This window comes from Canis lupus, chromosome 24 (genome assembly GCF_011100685.1).
Source record: "Canis lupus familiaris isolate Mischka breed German Shepherd chromosome 24, alternate assembly UU_Cfam_GSD_1.0, whole genome shotgun sequence".
Taxonomy (NCBI): Eukaryota; Metazoa; Chordata; class Mammalia; order Carnivora; family Canidae; genus Canis; species Canis lupus.
The window spans coordinates 6,865,252-6,885,584 of NC_049245.1; the positions used below are offsets into that span (position 1 = coordinate 6,865,252).

The 20,333-nt window shown below is 40.8% G+C and overlaps 1 protein-coding gene across 13 annotated transcripts in view; it reads left to right on the forward strand.

Annotated features, from left to right (window-relative positions):
* The window catches only part of KIF16B (kinesin family member 16B), a 314,926-nt gene that overhangs the window by 216,670 nt on the left and 77,923 nt on the right, over positions 1-20,333 (forward strand). For all 13 annotated transcript variants that reach the window (XR_005377520.1, XR_005377521.1, XR_005377522.1 and 10 more), the window contains one exon: positions 7,592-7,714. Coding sequence is in view for 6 of the 13 variants with exons in the window: in XM_038571562.1 (XP_038427490.1) it covers positions 7,592-7,714 (123 nt within the window). In the remaining 7 variants the exon portion in view is untranslated. The remainder of the gene's footprint in view (positions 1-7,591; positions 7,715-20,333) is intronic.

Here is a 20,333-nt window from a genome sequence, read left to right on the forward strand (position 1 = left end):
AGTCAAAGAGCAAGGAACACTCCATCCACCAAGAAGCCATGGCAGCACTGGATATATGCTGGTACTGTAAGGAGAAAAATAGGGACCAATAGTTCAATCTACCATGGGTATTTTGTGTCAAAGTCCTGAAGCTCTTATTTAAAATGAAATTCAGATACAACTTGTAGGATTTCACCCTGAGGGAAATATTCAGGTACTAGGAGGAACATAGGTCAGAGGACCTTTGAAGTTACGTAGTTCAACTGGCTTTCCAGTTTAATCTTAACATCTCCAGGATGATCACTGTCTACCTCAGAGCAGTTATTTATTGGGAAATTCTCTCCATAATTCTCATTACTGTGATTCCCATCTGTAGAGTCCATCCATCCTTCACATTCTTCTGTAACAGAATAGGACTTGTCTGTTCCACAGTCTGTGTTATAATCTGACCCTCCAAAGAAGACAGTTCTTTCTCTCACCTCACCTCCTCTGATTTTCCTTTTTTACCTCCAACACCCTTCAGTTCCTCTGCTGTTTCTTATGCAAAACAGTTGCCAAACCACCACCATCCAGTCTCTTGTTAGGGTTGCACCCTTGTAGTTTTTTAAAGCCTCCTTTATAAGGAATGCAACTGAATGATTCAGTTAGGAAGAAGGAAAGAGAGACTGTTGTAAATCATACCTCCTGCCTCTTAATAACTTTGAAATATTTGGTTGCCAAAGACACAGTGGATTACAGTGATAACAATCCCAGCCACCCTATATATTGTAGTTTAGAGTGTACCAAGTTCTTTCTCATGTATTGCTCCTTTTGAGGCACACAGTGATCCTCCTGGGATGGAGAAATTGTCATCAATCTCCACTTCATATTTAGGAATTTAACTCAGAAAGGATCACTTGATTGAGAATTGGAATCAAACTCAGACCTTCTTACTCCAGAACATATATTCTTTCCACAATGCCAAAGTCACTGTCTGGTCACAGTTATTCTTGACATTGTCTGGGTAAAATTTTTTATTGATTGATTTTTCTCATAGGAATAACTATGCTAGGGATGAATATTTGAAAGAATATATGAAGTTGATTATTTTCTGACTTGTAAGTTATTTTATTAAAATTTCTAGACATTAAAGATTATTTTTCTTTTTATGATTTGGAGGTTTCCCTGAAAAAAAAAAAATCCCATGCAAGTTTCTTTGCAATTCCATTGTTCTCTTGTATGAACCTATGTCTTCTTTTTGCATTTTTAGCTCCTGTAGAAGAAAAGCTTGGATAACGTCCTAGCATGAATATGGTACAGATAACCTTGTATGCTCAATATTGCTCCTCCAACTGAAGCTTAAACAATATGCTCTACAGACACCTGATGGACTTCTCTCCCTCCTTACAACTTTAATTTCTCCTGAGCCTTAGAATTGAGCACAGATTGAACCAAAACTAGGGTTCCACAAAAATCAGTGCGTGAAGATGAGTGATACTTTCATGGATAATCAGTAACATTATAGAACTTGAAAGGAGAAAACCTGGTTTTCTCTCCTGAACATCCTAAACTTTCAATATTTAAGTTCGGTATAAGAGCCACTTAGCAATTTTTGCCCTGTTCTCATTCAGTCATACTAGACGCATTCTTTAATTCTTTTGAAAATTCCATCCATTTAATGATGCATTATCCAGAGATAATGACCATTGAAGGTACTAGTCTTTCATGATCTAGAGAAAGGTAACATTTTTAATAATTTCAAATTGGAACATTCATCAGATACCCAGTCTTTCTAAGCTTTGAAACAATGTTGATCACCTCAGATCTATGGATGAAATAATCTATTCTGGTAAGAATCATGGATTAGAAATGTTAGCCAACCTGTTTGGATTTTCCCTAAGGCCACTAAGGGTAAATAAGATATTCCACAATTACCTATGTCCACCAGTTTGTCATTTCTGGTTAGTTTATCCCTAAAGATCTGTATCAAAATTAAAGAAAATACTCCTTTATTTGAAAACCCTTATTTCCATTTCCTCATGCAAGTATTATTCTTAATTCACTTTAAGAATTGCTTCTTCATTCCAGGCTGTTGTGAAGTCCTGACCTTGACAGACATGGTCAGGGGATGCCTATAGCATGTATGGCTACATCTCTTAGTAAACTCCACTTCAGCTCTATGCACTTAGCTTTCAGAGACAATGTGGTATTAGCACAAGGTCCCCTCACAGCAGAGGCTAGTGTCACCTTCTGGAGATGAATATAAACATTTCTTGACTCTTGACTTTATTCATAATTTGTACTTGCTCACACTGGGTACCTTTATTCTCTGCTTCTTATAACATGGCTCATTTTTGAACATGTAACTGATCTTCACCATCTGCCCCAGACCCCTGTTTTCAAACTGCTGGGGCATAGGAGGTCCTTGATACATAATAGCTCTAATTAGAACTATCAGGATGGCATGTGTGGTAGAAAAAAGGAGGGAATAGAAATATGTACTATGCTGGGAACAGAGAAAGGGAAATCAGTAATTGTGTTAATAAAAACCCAGGGTTGCCTGTATTTTAGAAGCAAACCTTGGATATTTGGCTCTAGGAGATCAGACGACAGTCCTTAGATCTGACCTTGTCCTAGTCAGAGCATACACTGAATTCAACCATCTGGTACATAATTAGGGTATTTAGGGGAAATGTTGATGACTCCCTGTAGAATTGGTCCATTCTGTGCCCTCTGCGGTACCGACATTGATCTGAGTGGATATTAATACCACTTCCTATTAATTTCCTTAATTTGTCCCTTTTGAAGGAGACAGCCTGAGTAGGAAGAGAAGATTCTAATCTGAATATTCAAAATGTAGCCTGTGTTCTGTCTGCTTCTTTTGGCTAAGCACCTAACTATAGTGTTTCCCCAACAATGGAAAAATACCATGTTTGTTGACAGAAGACATTATTTCATTAAAAGCTACCAGAAAAATGTTTTTTGTATCTTATTTTAAAAGATGAGATTTCATATGTATAGAAATATAATCCAAGTTACTATGTACTTTTCCTTGACCTTTTATTTCTAAATAGGACCACTCCACAAGGCATTTAAAGTTCCTTGAAATGTCCTGCATATTTATCCAGCTCAGCTATACAATACGCATCCAGACTTCCATGTTTCTTTACCTCCTTGTATGATGTATAACCAACTTCCCTTCCAAGTCTAAGCATTTCTTTGCCACATGTAGAGAAATTGTGACTGATTCCAAAATAAATAGTTCCACAGAAATTTAAAAGCTCCCTTAAATAATAGGATATAATATGGTGCAGGATACATTTACTTATCTAGCATAAAACTCAAGATATTAAAAATATGGCTACTTTCAAATAAAAACTAAGTCTAGGAGACATTTTTGTTAATTCTCCTACCTCTCCAACATAAACATAATTTCAGGAGAATGTCATGAACCTTTCACATTGTATCCTGAGAATTCTATATTTCTCATGAGGTTGACTTCAAAAACTAGTTTTCTAAAAATTGCATTGTAGCAGTGATTTGATAGAAACATCTACTGTCTTAATTTGTGTCTCTGTTCATCCAGCTATAGATAAAGGCAAAATGTCTTCAGATCCCTAACTTATTTTTCAATTATTCAATTCTTCAGTTGTACATTTCTCTATGCTCATTAATATTTAGTTATTCTGAAATCTGTGAGATTGAAGTAAACTGTACCTATGGGTGGCAAGGACTCTGGCAATATTTCTAGTCCCCAGCATGCTACTAAATAGGGGAGAGAGAGGTATCCATCTTCTCAGCACAGGATTTAGTTAAACTTCACTGTCTGATCCTGTGATTGGGGCAGTGGCTCTTTTTCCTTTTTTTTTTTTTTTTAAGATTTTATTTATTTTTTTAGAGAGAGAGTGAGCGAGCAAGCAAGAGCAAGGGAAGAGGCAGAGGGAGAAGCAAGCTCCTGGCTGATCAGGGAATCCGATGCGGGGCTCTATCCCAGGGTCCTGGGATCACGACCTGATTTAGGTGAATGACATAACCTTTAGGTGAGCGGCATAAACATTTTAATAGCCAGTTCCTCCCAGATAAATGGTCCCTATTTCATTCATGTACCCGCTTACCCAAATTATCAAAGGCAGGGGTTTTTTTCTTTAAAGGATCAATGAGCCTGAGCTTCAAGCAACTTTCTTAGGGATTGATTTCACAATTCTAAAATTCTTAGAGAGAACTTTCCAGTCTTAAAATATCTATGTAGTAACCAGACCATCAGTTTCAGTCTTATCCCACTTTGAATGTTGACTTATAAAAAGAGAAAGCTAAATTGGCTAACTTTAGAATGTAATCCATCTGGAGTGGAAAAACCAAATCTATGTTCAAAATTTGATGGAGTTGAGAAAAACTAAAGGTCTTAGAAATTCCAGAGACTTTGTAGAGGTTGTTTTGTATTCCCAGGACCTGGCCTTGTGCATAGCACATGGTGGGTGCTTAGTAAAAGATATCAATGTTTGATTGTCTGTCTGAAGGGTGCCTATAAGAAAAGGCACTTAGAAAGTTAAAATTAAGTCTCTGTTGCCTAGTTAGTAATATACCTGGATGGTTTTGGCTGTAGCTCTTCTCACTAAAAGTCATGATATTTAGATAGTCATGTGTATATTCAGAGTTTTTCTTACTCAGTGCCCCCATCACAATTTTTTAATTTAAATGTTTATTTTAATTCCAGTTAGTTAACATTCAGCATTGTATTCATTTCACATGTACAATATAGTAATTCAACAGTTCCATACATCACTCATGCTCATCATGACAAGTGCACTCCTTTAATCCCCATCACCTAGTTTATCCATCCCCCCACACACCACCCCTCTGTTAACCCACTAGATTGTTCTCTGTAATTAGGTATCTGTTTCTTGCTTTGTCTGTCTCTCTCGCATTTTTCCCTTTGTTTATTTATTTCGTTTCTTAAATTCCACACAGGAGTGAAATCATGGTACTTGTCTTTCTCTGACTGGCTTATTTCACTTAGCATAATACTTTCTAGCTCCATCCATGTCATTGCAAAATGCAAGATTTTGTTCTTTTTATAGCTAATATTCCTTGTATACATATGCCACATCTTCTTTATCCATTCATCAGTTGTTGGACACTTGGCCTGCCTCCATAGCTTGGCTGTTGTAAATAATGATGCTATAAACCCCTATCACATTTTTCTAATCCTGCTGGAATTATCAGTTTACTTGTCAGTCTGCCTCTAACCAGAAGTCCCACAGGGCAGGACACTGTTGGGTTCCTGCTGTATAGATGGAATTTGCTAAATACTATGCCCATTTCCATAGACTTGAGACTGAAGTGCAGAGAGGGTGAGTGGGTGACTGTTAGGCTGAAACCTAGTCCTAATGCTGGAATTTGATTCTGGGTCTTCTCTTTCTGCTCTCCAATTCTTTGAAGTAAATACCTGTGGGATCTCAAATGATAGTTCCAGGGATGCCCATAATGGTAGAATTTCAATATCGAATACTTATGCTTGATGCTATTATCCACACCTTTTTAAGAACACATAATACACGTGATAATACACTGAGCCTAGTGAATTTTATTACCTTTCTTCCTTTTCCTCATGCTAGCCTCTTAGGATAGAGAGAGCTCCTCATCAAATGAGCTGTGTTACTGGCCTTTGGGTAGGAAGGATAAGGTTCCTCCTATGGTAGGGTGCATGGGTCTTTATTTCTCAACTAGTATTATCAGTTGCTTATTATTTATTCAGCTCCCTGGAGCAGCATTCCCTTCTGCTCAGGGGGTTTTCCCACAGCTGCCAACTTCAAACTCCAAATGCAGCAAGTGGATTTCCCAAATGATTGTGGCAGATTTGGAGAAGAAATTATGTTCCTACTTAAAAATATAGTTATTAAGCATGGCATAGAAGATTTCAGGGCTTTTGGTTGCAGAGCAAGAACTTCATGGCTAAACCATGGCCTTTGTAGGTCAGAGACATTTCTTAGCAGTAAATATGCTCTTTGAAAACAAATAAAACACAATTATTTCTCTTCCTTTTCACCCTTCAAATAGATAAATATATTCCATGTTTTAGGAAATGTCCACCTTTACAGCAATTTGGAAATATACTGTCAGTGAATTGAAAGGTCTTTGGCAGTGCACATATTGAGAAACTCTTTTTTAAAGAATTGCCACTGTGGTTTTTGACATCAGGGACAGCGAAAGAGGTGGACAGTTGTGATAAAATTAATGGTTCTTATTTTGGGTGACCAGCCACACAGAAAAATTAGATGCTCTAAAAGGCTTTGGTAACTTCATATCATGCCAAAATATTTACAGTGTCAGCTAGATGAAAGTAGTAATCTGAGACAAATTACACATCTCTGTGTCATCCAGAAATCCAAGCTTTTGCTGATACACAGCTAGGTTGGATCTCCCACATTATAACAAGTTTTAAGGATCCAGGACCACATATTGCCCAGTGTTTTCTTTTGAGTCACATAAGTGAGTTTTACTGTGTAATCATGGAGTTTCCATCATTTTTAAATTCTCTATATGTTCATGAGCTGACTTTATCTCAGATGGATGAAGTTATTTAAAAAATTTCATGATGGCAGTAGAACAAGTCAGTGGAGGTGGGCCAGCAGGCATCATGGTGCACAGGTTAGCCTGAGTTCAAATCCTAGCTCTGCCACCTACCTCTTTTATATTATCTTGACTCTCAGCCTGGGGCCCCTCATCTGATAGAGTTCAGTAACGGTTAAGACCACATAGGGAGATCATAAGGATTAAATGAAATGATGCGTATAAGCTGTTTAGCAGTTCTTGGTGTATATAGTAAGTAGTCAATAAATGCTAAGTATAATTATGATAAATATTTTATTACTGCTATTGCTTTAAAACCATATTTTCTTGTGTTTTCTAAAGCCCCAGGTTAATGCAAATGATAAGGATTGTTCAGAGATTTCCACCTATTTATACTTAAGAGAACTCATTTTGAAGATTTATTTTTTTTCATAATGCTTCTTTCTCAAACCCCTCTGGCTTTCCACCATCCAGACCATATATATTTGTCAGAACCAGGTTGATTACTAATCAAATGAAGCCTAAAGAAAATACTTGGTATTTATTTTAATCGTGGTTTAAAGAGCTTTCTGTAGTACACTGGCTTATAGAAATGCCTATAAGTTAAAAATGAAGTAAATTTGAATAAAATCTCCAGCTTTTGGAGCTTTATGTACAGCAATCTGATAGTCTGTGAAGAAAAAAGAAGTTTGTCAGATGATCAAGACTTTTCAGAAAGGAATCTGGTTTACACAGATTTTTTTTTAAAGTCAGGATATGTAATCTGTCTCTTTTTTTCACTTGTTCTTTATAAATTGGAAGGAACTTCAAAGCCAAACAACATTTTGAAGTGCTTTTGCCCTAATTTCTTGGAATGGTATACCTAAAAAAATGGTCTTTTGTGATGAGAGAGACTTAGCATTTCTCTTTCAAAGGAAGCCATCATTTTTCCAAATAAACTTTACTAGTTTGATGCTCTCTTCTCTGCTTGAAACACATTTTCTCCCGCCTGCCCAAGCATGGTATTTGCTGAGGAGTGATCTTGGTTTCTCTTTGTTCTCCCTATCTGATGTGCCTTTGATAGCGGATGGTTTCTCGCTCTTTGGGAGCAAATCCAGACGACCTGAAGGACCCAATTAAAATTAGTATTCCACGCTATGTGCTGTGCGGGCAAGGGAAGGACGAGCACTTCGAGTTTGAGGTCAAGGTAAGTGCCGCTTCTTTACTCTGCCAGAGGAATGGGAGGCTTTAGGCTCCCAGGACTTTCTTTTTTTATAAAAGGACATGAAGCTACATGTGAACATCTTATTTTGGATCATATTGGTCATGCTCTCCTTTAAACCAGTATGTGCAAGACTAGACTGTAGCATGTAGGGAGAAGTTATCAGAAGATGGTGGCTGGGGAGTTAGTTAGGCAGACATGGAAGAGTGTTCTTGTCACTGACCAGTCCTACGGGTAGGGTGACCAACCCTTCCAGGTTATCCAGGATTTTTTGCTTTCAGCATTGGAAGTCCCACACCCTGGGAAACCATTCGGTGCCAGGCAAACTAGGACAGCTACCATGGACAGTTAGCCTATCCCTGGGCTTAAGCTCGATTATCTTATCTATAGAAATGAGAACAATAATGTTTATGTTATAAGGATATCAGTGCACATAAGGTGTTAAGTCTGGTATCTGGTGTATAATAGTAAGTTATAGCTATTGCTTTTATTACTACTGCTGTTTTTATTGTTGTTTCTATTGTTATTTAGGAAGCTTTCCTAATCCATTTTAGGCATTATTTGATTTATATGACTTTTCAGGAAGAGATGTGCCTACTTCCTTACATCATACTTTCCGAAATAATGACTTCATCTTATTCCTAATTTAGTTCCATTGACTCATAACATTTCATTAAATATTTCTGGATGCTTTCCCTCTTCAAGAAATTAATGATGAATCACACTTCTTCATTTTCAAGCATAGGCAAGATTATTGATGTAATGACATCCACTAGGGTTACCAGTCTAAGGCTGCGAAAGGGTGTTCTTGGAGGTGAACATCAAACTGGGAATCTGGATGCTGAGGTCTTTAGGCTCTGATTCTGCTGCACTTTGTTGAGTGACTCCGAGTCTTTATCTTCTCTGAGCCTCAGTTTTCTCATTGGTGGAATGGGGAAATTGGATCACACCAATGGTTTCCAAATTTCTTCTCAGCAGAGACATTTCTTGGGCAGTTATTTAGAGGAAGGGCACTGCAGAAAACAGATCATTGTGGGGCTACCGGTGAGGAAGGAGGGCAGAGGGAGCCTGAAACCAGCCCTCCCCATCCTCCACCCTAGACCATACCCTTTGGCCCTTGAAGGCATGCATGTTTTTTTCAGTCTTCCAGGAGAAACAAGGCAAATGAGTTTTATAGTTAAGCTTTCAGATTCTTATTTCTATATACCATTTTCCTTTTTATTTTTTAAACCTAGGCATTAATTTATATATTTGAGGTTTCTATTGAGAGTACATGATGTCTGGGTGGTAGTAGTCTTTTGAACTTTACAGGCCAGATTTTGTGGTTTCATGTTAAAATTTTATGCCATCATGTCCATGAGCTGGTACTTCTCACTGTTCCTGGCTTAATGCCTAATTCCCACTCAATTTCTTTTCTCAGTCATTTGAAGTGTGTGTGTGTGTGTGTGTGTGTGTGTGTGTGTGTGTGTGTAGAGCTCCCTTCGTAATTCGTATTTCTGAAAGTATATGTATTGACCCCATATTTTTTGACCCCATATTTTTAATTAGAGGGTGAAGACTGGCTTTTACCAGCTCAGAATTTGAATTCACCTAAAGAGAGAACTCACAGCACTGGAAGACATGCAGTGATTTTTGTTGATGCATATATATATATATTTTTTTTTTTAATTTTTTAAAGATTTGAGAAAGAGATTGTGCATAGGGATGGGCAGAGGGAGAAAAAGAGAATCTCAATCAGACTCCCCGCTGAGTGTGGAACCCATCACAGGGCGGGATCTCACAACCCTAAGATCATGACCTGAACTGAAAACAGGAGTTGGCCATTTAACAGACTGAGCCATGCTGGTACCCCAAGATGTATTTTATTTTAATAGATAAATATGTTAATAAAATATAACTATTAAGTCAATTTCCTCAATTTCAAGTATCCTCAACAATTAAGAGGATACTTAATTGTTATAGTATGATCTTACATGTGGAACCTTAAAAACAAACCAGGCTCAGAGATACAGACAATAGATTGGTAGTTGCCAGAGCCAGGGTAAGGGTAGGTGAAATGGATGCAGGTGGTCAAAAGTTTTAAAGTAAGTATGGGGATCTCATGTACAGCATCATGATTATAGTTAATAATGCTGTATTCCATATTTGAAAGTTGCTAAGAGAGTAAATTTTAATTCTCATCATAAGAAAAAAATATAACCATTCATATGTGGTAACAGATGTTCACAAGACTTATGTGATTGTTTTGCAATATATACAAATACCAAATCATTATACTATATATCTGAAACTCATATGATGTTGTATGTCAATTATACTTCAGTAATTCAAAAAAAGAAAAGAATTAAACAAAAACTGAGTTGATTTATTAATTTTTTTTTAATTTTTTTATTTATTTATGATAGTCACAGAGAGAGAGAGAGGCAGAGACACAGGCAGAGGGAGAAGCAGGCTCCATGCACCGGGAGCCCGATGTGGGATTTGATCCCGGGTCTCCAGGATCGCGCCCTGGGCCAAAGACAGGCGCCAAACCACTGCGCCACCCAGGAATCCCAACTGAGTTGATTTAAATAAAAATTGCAAGCAAATAGTAGTCCAGGCCATATCAGATCTGGCCAAGACTGTGCAGATGCTACTGTGAAGGCAAGTTAGAGAACCCAGATACAGAAAACCATGTGGGACATTTCAGAATCTCTGCTTTCACCTCAGAATATATAAAATCCAAATCCAAAGAGTTCAGCTTTCTTTGAACATATCAAAACGAAGTTCTGAAAGTATATCATTGTTTTGCTTCTTTTTTGTACTTATCCCAGGTGCTGTAATCAGCACCAGAAATGACCTGTTTGCATTTGCCTGGAGAATCCCTAATTCTCTGTGTAGGGAGGGACACCAAATGCATTCGCAGGTAGGTGTGCTGAGGATCTTATATTTTCCTGGGGATACTCGGTCACAGAAGTCTCAGGGCCTCAGTACTAGAAACCAACATGACCTGAATATACATACTGTCCTTCTTTTGAACAAAACAAAAATGGCCACACTGCAGTAAAGGCATAGCTCTAGGGGTGGTGCTGAGTGTGCCAATGTCCTGTCCAGGCTTGGCCAGGTAATCTCTACAAGAAATTAACTGTAAAGTAAGGACAAATTGACCAAACCCGCCTGGCTGGATTGGTATGAGCATTATATAAACTTTGGTGTGTGAAGTGCTTAGAACTCTGCCACTTCCTAAGTGCTGGATAAGTATTTGTTTTTAAAAAACAGGTAAATTTTAGGGGATCCCTGGGTGACTCAGCGGTTTGGCACCTGCCTTTGGCCCAGGGCACCATCCTGGAAACCTGGGATCGAGTCCCATGTCAGGCTCCCTGCATGGAGCCTGCTTCTCCCTCCTCCTGTGTCTCTGCCTCTTTCTCTCTCTCCCTCTCTCTCTCTATCTCTCTCTCTCTCATAAATAAATAAATAAATCTTAAAAAAAATGTAAAATTTTTTTAAAGATTTTATTTGAGTGGGCAGAGAGGAGAGAGACAAGGAGACTCCGTGTTCAGCGAGGAGTTGGGTGCAGGGCTTGATCCCATAACGCTAAGATCATGACCTGAGCCAAAATCAGGAGTCAGATGCTCAACCGACTACCAGCCAGACGCTCCATAGAAGATAAGTTTTTAAAAGGCATAGGGAATGAGTGAGATTTTACCCTTGTAATCCTCTTAATGACTTTTGATGTACAGTTGTGTCTTTGCGAATTTTAGATTTTTTTTTTATTTCGATTGCTCATTCTCCCTCAACATTCTTGAATTTTAACATTAAGTATGGGACCACCCGGGTGGCCCAGTTGATTAAGTGACCGACTCTCAATTTTAGCTCAGGGCATGATCTCAGGGTCATGAGATTGAGCCCCAGGTAAGGCTCCATGTTTAGCTTGGAATCTACTTGGGACTCTCCCTTTCCCTCTGCCCCTCACCCTCCCTGCATACATGCACTCTCTCTCTCAAATGAATAAATAAATCTTTAAAAAAATTAAGCATTCATCAACTGACTATTGGATGCAATGGCAATGTTTTCTAGAACAAACAGTCATGCTTATGATAATAGTTTGGCTATTAAAGTCTTGTCTTGGTGAAGCAGTGGATTTAAGGTAGCTAAGATTAAAAGTATCACTTTTTTTAAAAGTCTGTTTAGTTTTACACTTTCTTTGAAGGAGATCTGATGTGTATAAATATTTTATACTATTACACTTTATACTTCAGAAAAATCTTTGTGGTTTTAAACAAAAATCAATTTCTTTTTTCTACTCTTCTTCCATGATGGTCTTAAAGGTCTTCTTAGGGTCCTGAACACATAGCAATGTTCTGTGACTAGCAGGGGAGGGTGTTAACACCTGGGATTAGATCCCTGTTGACTGTGAAGTTGGTGGTGGTTGCTGCCAGTTCATTTAAGGTGCCAAGCTGACCCACGAGGGCCCCCTGGATGCAAGTCTACATGAGCTGAGTTTGCAGGCCCATGTAGAGTGAGTGAGACTGGGAAGAAGCACTCACTGGTGTGGCTGCCCAGAATTCTCTCCACTTGTCCCCCTCCATTCCCATTCCGTGTTTCCTTCCCTTTTCTGCCTGTCTTTCCTGAGAGAGAATTTATTAGTTATTTAAGTCATGCCTTCTCCCTGTAATCTCTAATCAGGTAGCTCTGGTTGGGTTGTTCACTGATGAGTAAATAGTCATGAGCCCGGTTAAGGTACTATTTGAGTTCAGGTACAGGGAGTGGAATTTGGGGGGAGGAAGAGAGACAACAGTGGTTCTTCAGCACTCATCTTCTGATCCCTGCTCAGTCCCAAGGAGGTTTACATCACTGGACTTTAAAATTAGAAAAAATAATGTTTTTCATTAACTAAAATGTGATATTTAATTCAAAAGGACTTTTTTTCAGTATCTTTATTCAGGGATTAAAAACAACTTCTTTTATGAAGTAACTTTGAAACTAGATATGTAAGATTTTGTTTTTTAGTGACAGTTTTCAGTCAACTTTGTTAAGGCATAATTTACATACAGTGAAATGCACACATTTTAAGTGTACTTTGATGAGTCTTGACATGTATGTAACCCATGTAACCAGCACCCCTATCAAGACTTAGAACTTTTCTATCTTTCCAGAAAGTTTCTGGTGCCCCTTTACAGACAGTGTGCCTGCCCGCCTCCACACAAGCTCTGAGCTGCTTTCTCTAATATAGATTAGTTGCATCTGTTCTAGCATGCCGTGTAAATAGGACCAGGCAGCATTTACTCCTTTGTGTCTGGCTGCTTCCATGTAGCATGCTGTTCTGAAGATTCATCCACGTAGTTGAATGTAACAGTAATTTACTTCTTTTTATTGCTAAATAGCATCCCATTGTATGGATATATTATAATTTTGGGATAGTATTTGTCTTAATGTCCTTATAGGGCAATACAGAAAGTTGTCATCTCCATGATGCACTCCCTCCATCCCCACTCCCCTCTTACTTCACTGATTCACTGATCCTTGAAGGATATTTGCCTGGGAACCCTGGGTGGTGAGGGCATCAGTCCCCATGGTCCTTGCAATGATATCATCCAGCAGGTTGCAGTAGCACATCCTTCTGGGACTGTGTCCACATTCTCTATAAGAGGTGTATGTTCTGTGTCAACTGATGTCAGAAGCTGGCAGAGGGCAGCCCGGGTGGTTCAGCGGTTTAGCGCCGCCTTCAGCCCAGGGCCTGATCTTGGAGACCCGGGATTGAGTTCCACGTCGGGCTCCCTGCATGGAGCCTGCTTCTCCCTCTGCCTGTGTCTCTGCCTCTCTCTCTCTCTGTCTCTCTTTCTCTCTCTCTCGTCTCTCATAAATAAATAAAATCTTAAAAAAAAAAAAAAGCTGGCAGAGAAGCTGAGGGGTTGCCAGTCTGACTACTCTCTGAGAAGAGCATATTCTATGCTAAGTATGATTCAATGTCACTGGCTAGTGGGCAGAATGTACCTGTATGATCCATGCTTGCACCAGACCGCAGCCATCAGAGGTTATACCACTAACTGGACTACAACAGTCATCTTAACTCTAGTGCTTCAAATGCTTGTCTGTGATTAACACAAGAAATCAATTACAACTGTGTTATAGTTGCCATTTTCAGTTAGGATCAGAGTGGAAAGAATTTAATTTTTAAATTACATTTCAGCAGGATACAAAACACTAGCCTGGGAGATCTGTGGTTAACAGAGGCTGGCATATTCTCATGTTCCAGAAATAAGCTGATGTTTCCAGCATTGTCTTAAATTCTCTGCCCTTTAACTTCCGTATTAATGTGATAGTGTAAAGAAATAAGCCAACACTGGTATATTTTTAAAAATATTTTGTTTCCTGAGAGTTTTCATTCCTTTTCTTCTTTTAAAGATTTTATGTATTCATTTGAGAGAGGGAGCATGAGGTAGGGGTAGCAGGGGCAGAGGGAGAAAGAAGCAGGCTCCCCCCTCTCCTCCTTCCCCAGCAGGGAGCCCAACAATGTGGGGCTCTATCCCAGGACCCCGAAATCATGACCTGAGCCCAAGGCAGACCCTTAACTGAGTAAGCCACCCAGGCACCACTGTTTCCTGAGAATTTTTATTCCTGTGAAAACTGTAGGTGATCTTCACAGGAGATTGTCTTCCTGTCCCTTCCTAGAGTGGTGACTTCTGCAGTAGAGCCCCTTCCTCCCACCCATTCTCTATCCTGTCACCTGGTTGTCTCCTCCCTTCACAGCAGATGTCACAGCCCACAGTCAGGTAGTTTTCTTTCAGTCACTGTCATGTTTATAGCTGGCCTTCTCCGGAGATGTACACTCCTGGGCCCTCATCACTGAGTTCCCAAGCCTTCCCACAGGCCCTGACTGGTAATGGTCACAGGGAGAGGTCACTCAACAATATCAGCCACACAAGTCTGCCATCAGGTGTCCTCACTGGTCAGAGCCCGGGTAGAGCTTCAGGATTTTGTGACTGTGTGCCATTTGTAAACAGCCCCCCACAGGCTCCCCACGCTCTGACTGCTGTTGGATTCAGCCATTGATCAGCCTCACCCACTGGTTTCCTCATGAGGTGGCTGCCTTTCTAGTGGTCCAGTGCAAGGACAGGCAAATCCAGGTCCTGGACTGAGTGCAAGAAGGCCGCTGCCTCCCGCCTGCCTCCCCCTGCCAGCACCCACAGAAGAGTTGTTTTGTCTTGTTCTGCACAGATAGGTAGCCCTCTGACCACTCTCCACCCCCTGGATATTATTCTAGGCTACTGGGCATTCCAGCCCCCTGCTCATGCTTAGGAAGCACCTGTTGTAGAGTCTTCTCTAAGGAGCCTCTGGTACCCTAGTCATACCCACTCACTCCCCACTCCCCAGGCTGGGTGGCAGGAGGTCAGCCTCTTTGTGCTGAATCACTTTGGTCCACTTGCAGACTACATGCTTTACTTCAAACACACGTCGTCCGAAACACAGTGATTCCTCATTTCTAGCCCTCAGATTTTGGTTGAAGGGACCACAGGAACAGTCACCTCTTCTTGCCCCCCATCCCCACCCCCATGTGCCTCATTGTGCCCTGACTCCTGGTCAGCGGCCTGAGGAGGAGAGGAGAGGCAGAGGAAACCAGGGAGGACTGATAGCGGGGCGGTGTAGGCTTGAGGAAGCCGTCCAGCATAGCTTGTAGGCCACCTGCGCCGAACTCCTGAGCACTCTGCTCACTGGTCCAATTTCTTCTCTGTCACGTGAGCTTAGGTAGTGAGCCCCCCCCCCTTCCGGTTAGGTACATGAGCCCCCCTCCTTCCGGTTTCTGTTAGCGCTGTGCTGGCTTTTTTTTTTTTTTTAATTTATTTTTTATTGGTGTTCAATTTGCCAACGTATAGCATATCACCCATGCTCATCCTGCCAAGTGCCCCCCTCAGTGCCTGTCACCCAGTCACCCCCACCCCCTGCCCACCTCCCTTTCTACCACCCCTAGTTCATTTCCCAGAGTTAGGAGTCTCTCATGTTCTGTCTCCCTTTCTGATATTTCCCACACATTTCTTCTCCCTTCCCTTATATTCCCTTTCACTATTATTTATATTCCCCAAATGAATGAGACCATATAGTGTTTGTCCTTCTCCAATTGACTTATTTCACTCAGCATAATACCCTCCAGTTCCATCCACGTCGAAGCAAATGGTGGGTATCTGTCGTTTCTAATGGCTGAGGAATATTCCATTGTATACATAGACCACAGCTTCTTTATCCATTCATCTTTCGATGGACACCGAGGCTCCTTCCACAGTGTGGCTATTGTGGACATTGCTGCTAGAAACATCGGGGTGCAGGTGTCCCAGCATTTCACTGCATCTGTATCTTTGGGGTAAATCCCCATCAGTGCAATTGCTGGGTCATAGGGCAGGTCTATTTTTAACTCTCTGAGGACCCTCCACACAGTTTTCCAGAGTGGCTGCACCAGTTCACATTCCCACCAACAGTGCAAGAGGGTTCCCCTTTCTCCACATTCTCTCCAACATTTGTTGTTTCCTGTCTTGTTAATTTTCCCCATTCTCACTGGTGTAAAGTGGTATCTCATTGTGGTTTTGATTTGTATTTCCCTGATGGCAAGTGATGCGGAGCGTTTTCTCATGTGCGTGTTGGCCATGTCTATGTCTTCCTCTGTGAGATTTCTGTTCATGTCTTTTGCCCATTTCATGACTGGATTGTTTGTTTCTTTGCTGTTGAGTTTAATAAGTTCTTTATAGATCTTGGATACTAGCCCTTTATCTGATAGGTCATTTGCAAATACCTTCTCCCATTCTGTAGGTTGTCTTTTAGTTTTGTTGACTGTATCCTTTGCTGTGCAAAAGCTTCTTATCTTGATGAAGTCCCAATAGTTCATTTTTGCTTTTGTTTCTCTTGCCTTCATAGACGTATCTTGCAAGAAGTTACTGTGGCTGAGTTCAAAAAGGGTGTTGCCTGTGTTCTTCTCTAGGATTTTGATGGAATCTTGTCTCACATTTAGATCTTTCATCCATTTGAGTTTATCTTTGTGTATGGTGAAAGAGAGTGGTCTAGTTTCATTCGTCTGCATGTGGATGTCCAATTTTCCCAGCACCAATTATTGAAGAGACTGTCTTTTTTCCAGTGGATAGTCTTTCCTCCTTTGTCAAATATTAGTTGACCATAAAGTTCAGGGTCCACTTCTGGATTCTCTATTCTGTTCCATTGATCTATGTGTCTGTTTTTGTGCCAGTACCACACTGTCTTGATGACCACAGCTCTGTAGTACAACCTGAAATCTGGCTTTGAGGAGACCCTTAGCACGGGAGTTCAGGTGGGCCAGGCCACCGCAAGCAGGGAGCTCTGAAGGTGAGACTAGGTAGTTGATGTCTTTTATAGCTGAGAGGCCATGTGACGGGAACCTCTGCGCTGGGGCCAGACACAGTTGTGCCACAATGTTGAGGCAGTGGAAGCAAACCAGCAGTGGCAGTGGAGGTTATGTTTTATTTTGCCTGAATAGATTTTAAAAACGTTCAAGGAGCAGTCAGCACTTTGAACGTGGGAGATCTGACACGGAAATCCAGATTTCCCAAGTTCCTATAAAACATCAGAAAATGTGGGCACCCTGGGCCGGTGTCCCAAAGGGCAGTCCTGATTGGGGCTGAACAGTGGCTTCTCTTGGGATGGGCCTGTGCCCTCTGCTGTGCCCCCGACCTCATTGGTCCCGGTGACAGAGGTCACCTGAGGGGACGGTGCATCGAGTCCGAATGCACAACAAGGCTCACGGACCGAATGAAGTGTTTGATCACACAGTCTATAAGTCCGTTTAGGGACTACAAGGGGCATGTGGGAAGGGTGTGCTGTCTGACCCCGTCTCCCGGAGTTCGCTTGCCCAGCTGCTCTCTGCCCCCGCACTGCCTGCCAGGCCTGGGGTTCTGAGCAAGGGGCCTCAGCAGACATGGTACTCGGAGGCAGCGCACTTGCCCGGTGACACTGTGCCTGGCTGGTGGCCTGCTGAACAGCCCTGGTCTTCACCAGCGCTCCTCAGGTAGAGCACATGGCACCCAGCATGGGGTGGGGTCGTTGTCACCAGTGGTCCACAGAGGGCTGAATTAGCTGTTGGCCTTGAGCACGTAGAGTCATGACCTATCACTTTACATCTCCAGGTGACATTCTTATCTGTTCCATCATATTTATCTATTCTTTCTCTGGTGTGCCCTACAGGTTACAGGCCCTTATTTAGCATATCTTTTGAATACTTTTGTGTCTCCCAGGCTGCTCGAGTACTCACTGTTTTGGCACATTCTCTGAGGTTTACCTGTATCCGGTAAACTGCTCGATTACTTGCTGGCAATGCTCAGTCCTTCTGATGAGCTTCATCTGTCCTCTGTAGCAGAATTGAAAGTACTCATATAGCACGGAGACTCCCGCTCTGCTCCCTGTTGTCCTCCACGAGCCTCTTGGAGTTTCATTCCTCTCTAAGACCTATAGGCCAGTTGAGTTTGCAACCTCTGTTCAAAGGAGGACACTATTGTCTATCAAGCACCTTCTTCAGCCCAGTCACTTTGCCAGACATTTCCACAAATGTGGGGACTATTCCAAAATGGGAGTATTATTTGAATGTAATGAATTAGGAAATTATGAGTGACTTGCCCAAGGCCACACAGCTAGTAGGGTACCAAATGCCCATGTCAGATCTGAGAAGTCTGAGCCATACTAGTGCCCTTGCTTATTCATTTTAGTATGCCTTCTACATTTCACTACTTTCTGCATTTTTAGAAGTTAAGGCCATGTTTTAGGGTTGGTTGAGACATGGTGGCCCTTATCACATCCTTGCCTGTTTTCAAAATCTACAGTTATTTTTGTGTGTATTTTAATTTTTTATCTTGAGTTCTGGCCAAGTTACAGGCACTTTGTAAATTAGGGCTATTACGAAGGCTTTGACAAACCTGGAGAATTTGATGGGGGTTAGAGATGCCAGGGAGCATGAAAAGGAAATGCTCAGGAAATTTGCAGTCTGAGAGTTGAAGCAAGCACATTTATAGTCAGAGAAATTCCTCTTTATTTGGCAGAACAGAAATAAGAGCCATTCTAGTCTATTAGATAAACTATGCACACATATATCTTTTAGAAATACTCCTAATTTGATAGAATATAAATGTTCAGAAGGATTTGTGTGTTGGCATCTGAATCTCTGTTTATTAGTAACTTGATAGATTATCTCCTTGAGTGTGTATTAGTATAGCTGAGACAAATGGAGTGTTGTATAAGCCGTGGTCCAGCTAGATCCCAATATTCAGTTTGTGTATTATTTTCAAACATAGATAACAAGTGAGAGAAATAACATTGGGACTTGAAGAATCATATCTTATTCTCTTTTTTTAAGCACCCCTCCATCTCTCTGAGAGCTTTTTCTTTCACTGAAAAAATTAAGAAAAAACGTTTTTCCCTTCCCCAATTTTCACACAAAGCAACTAATCGTTTGTATCACTTTCACTTGAGCAGTTGTGTGTGTCTTCACAAAGTGAAAGCTGCATATAGGAGAAACGGCAAAAAAGAAATGAGATTGACTCACAAGTACATCACATTGCAGCCAAGCCTTGAATTTTCATTTCAAATTGGTTTTTTCCTTATAAGAATATATTAATATTTTGTTTCCCTTAACTTCAGAATTTGAGGGGGTTTGACATCCCTTCCTAGAATAAAATTGGTTTTAAAATAAATCATGAAGTGGTTTGAACTCCCCTTTTTGTAGTTGCTACTCGAGGATACCCCTTGCTTTTCAGTAGTGCATAAGAAAAGACCTTTCTTTAGGAATATGACCACAGTGCCAGGAGTTATCATTTACTGGGCACCCAGACACCCTGCTGGTTGTTTCACATGCTTTTCGTTTATCTGTAGGTTAATGTCACGAACCCATTTCACAGATGGAGAAACTGAGACCTGGAAGAATTGTGTAATATAGCCAAAGTCACACAGCTCATTAGTGACTGGGCTAAAATTAGGATCTAAATCTGTCTTAATCCAGAAGCTCTTCATTATTCCATTCTCCAGTGATGCCTCGTAGAAAGTTTGCCTTCTGGGCTTTGACTCTGAATATTTTGGTAATTTGAAGGAAGATCAGTGAGGCTCTCAATTCTCGTAATTTCCCACAATTTTCAAGTAGGGTAATTTTCCCTAGCTCTCACTGGTTTTACAGAGGTGTTAGGGGAAAGGAAAAGTACTTATTAGTAATGATCTTAGATTTGAAAGGCATCCATCTTATCAGAATCTTAGAGTCTTTTTACATTCTTTCAAATTTACCTTCAAACTGGTAGATAGAGTAAGTACACTGAAATAAATGGTATTATCCCGATTTTGAAGGTGCTGAAATTGAAGCATAAAGAAGTCATAATTTCTAGTTATTGCAGAAGGCTGAGACTTTGGTCAGCTAGAAAGTGCAATTTGATTTTGCATCACTTGGTAGTTATGTAGATATGGTGTTACTCAGCCGCCAGCTGCCAGGCTCCTTTCTTCGTGGTGTGCCATGTTCAGACCAGATTTGGAAGCCAAGGGCTCTGAGGCACTTCGGTACGTGTTGGTGCTACATCTACACAGAAGGATGATGGCTGGGGGGGTTTCCTGGATAAAGGCTGAATAATCTTCTATC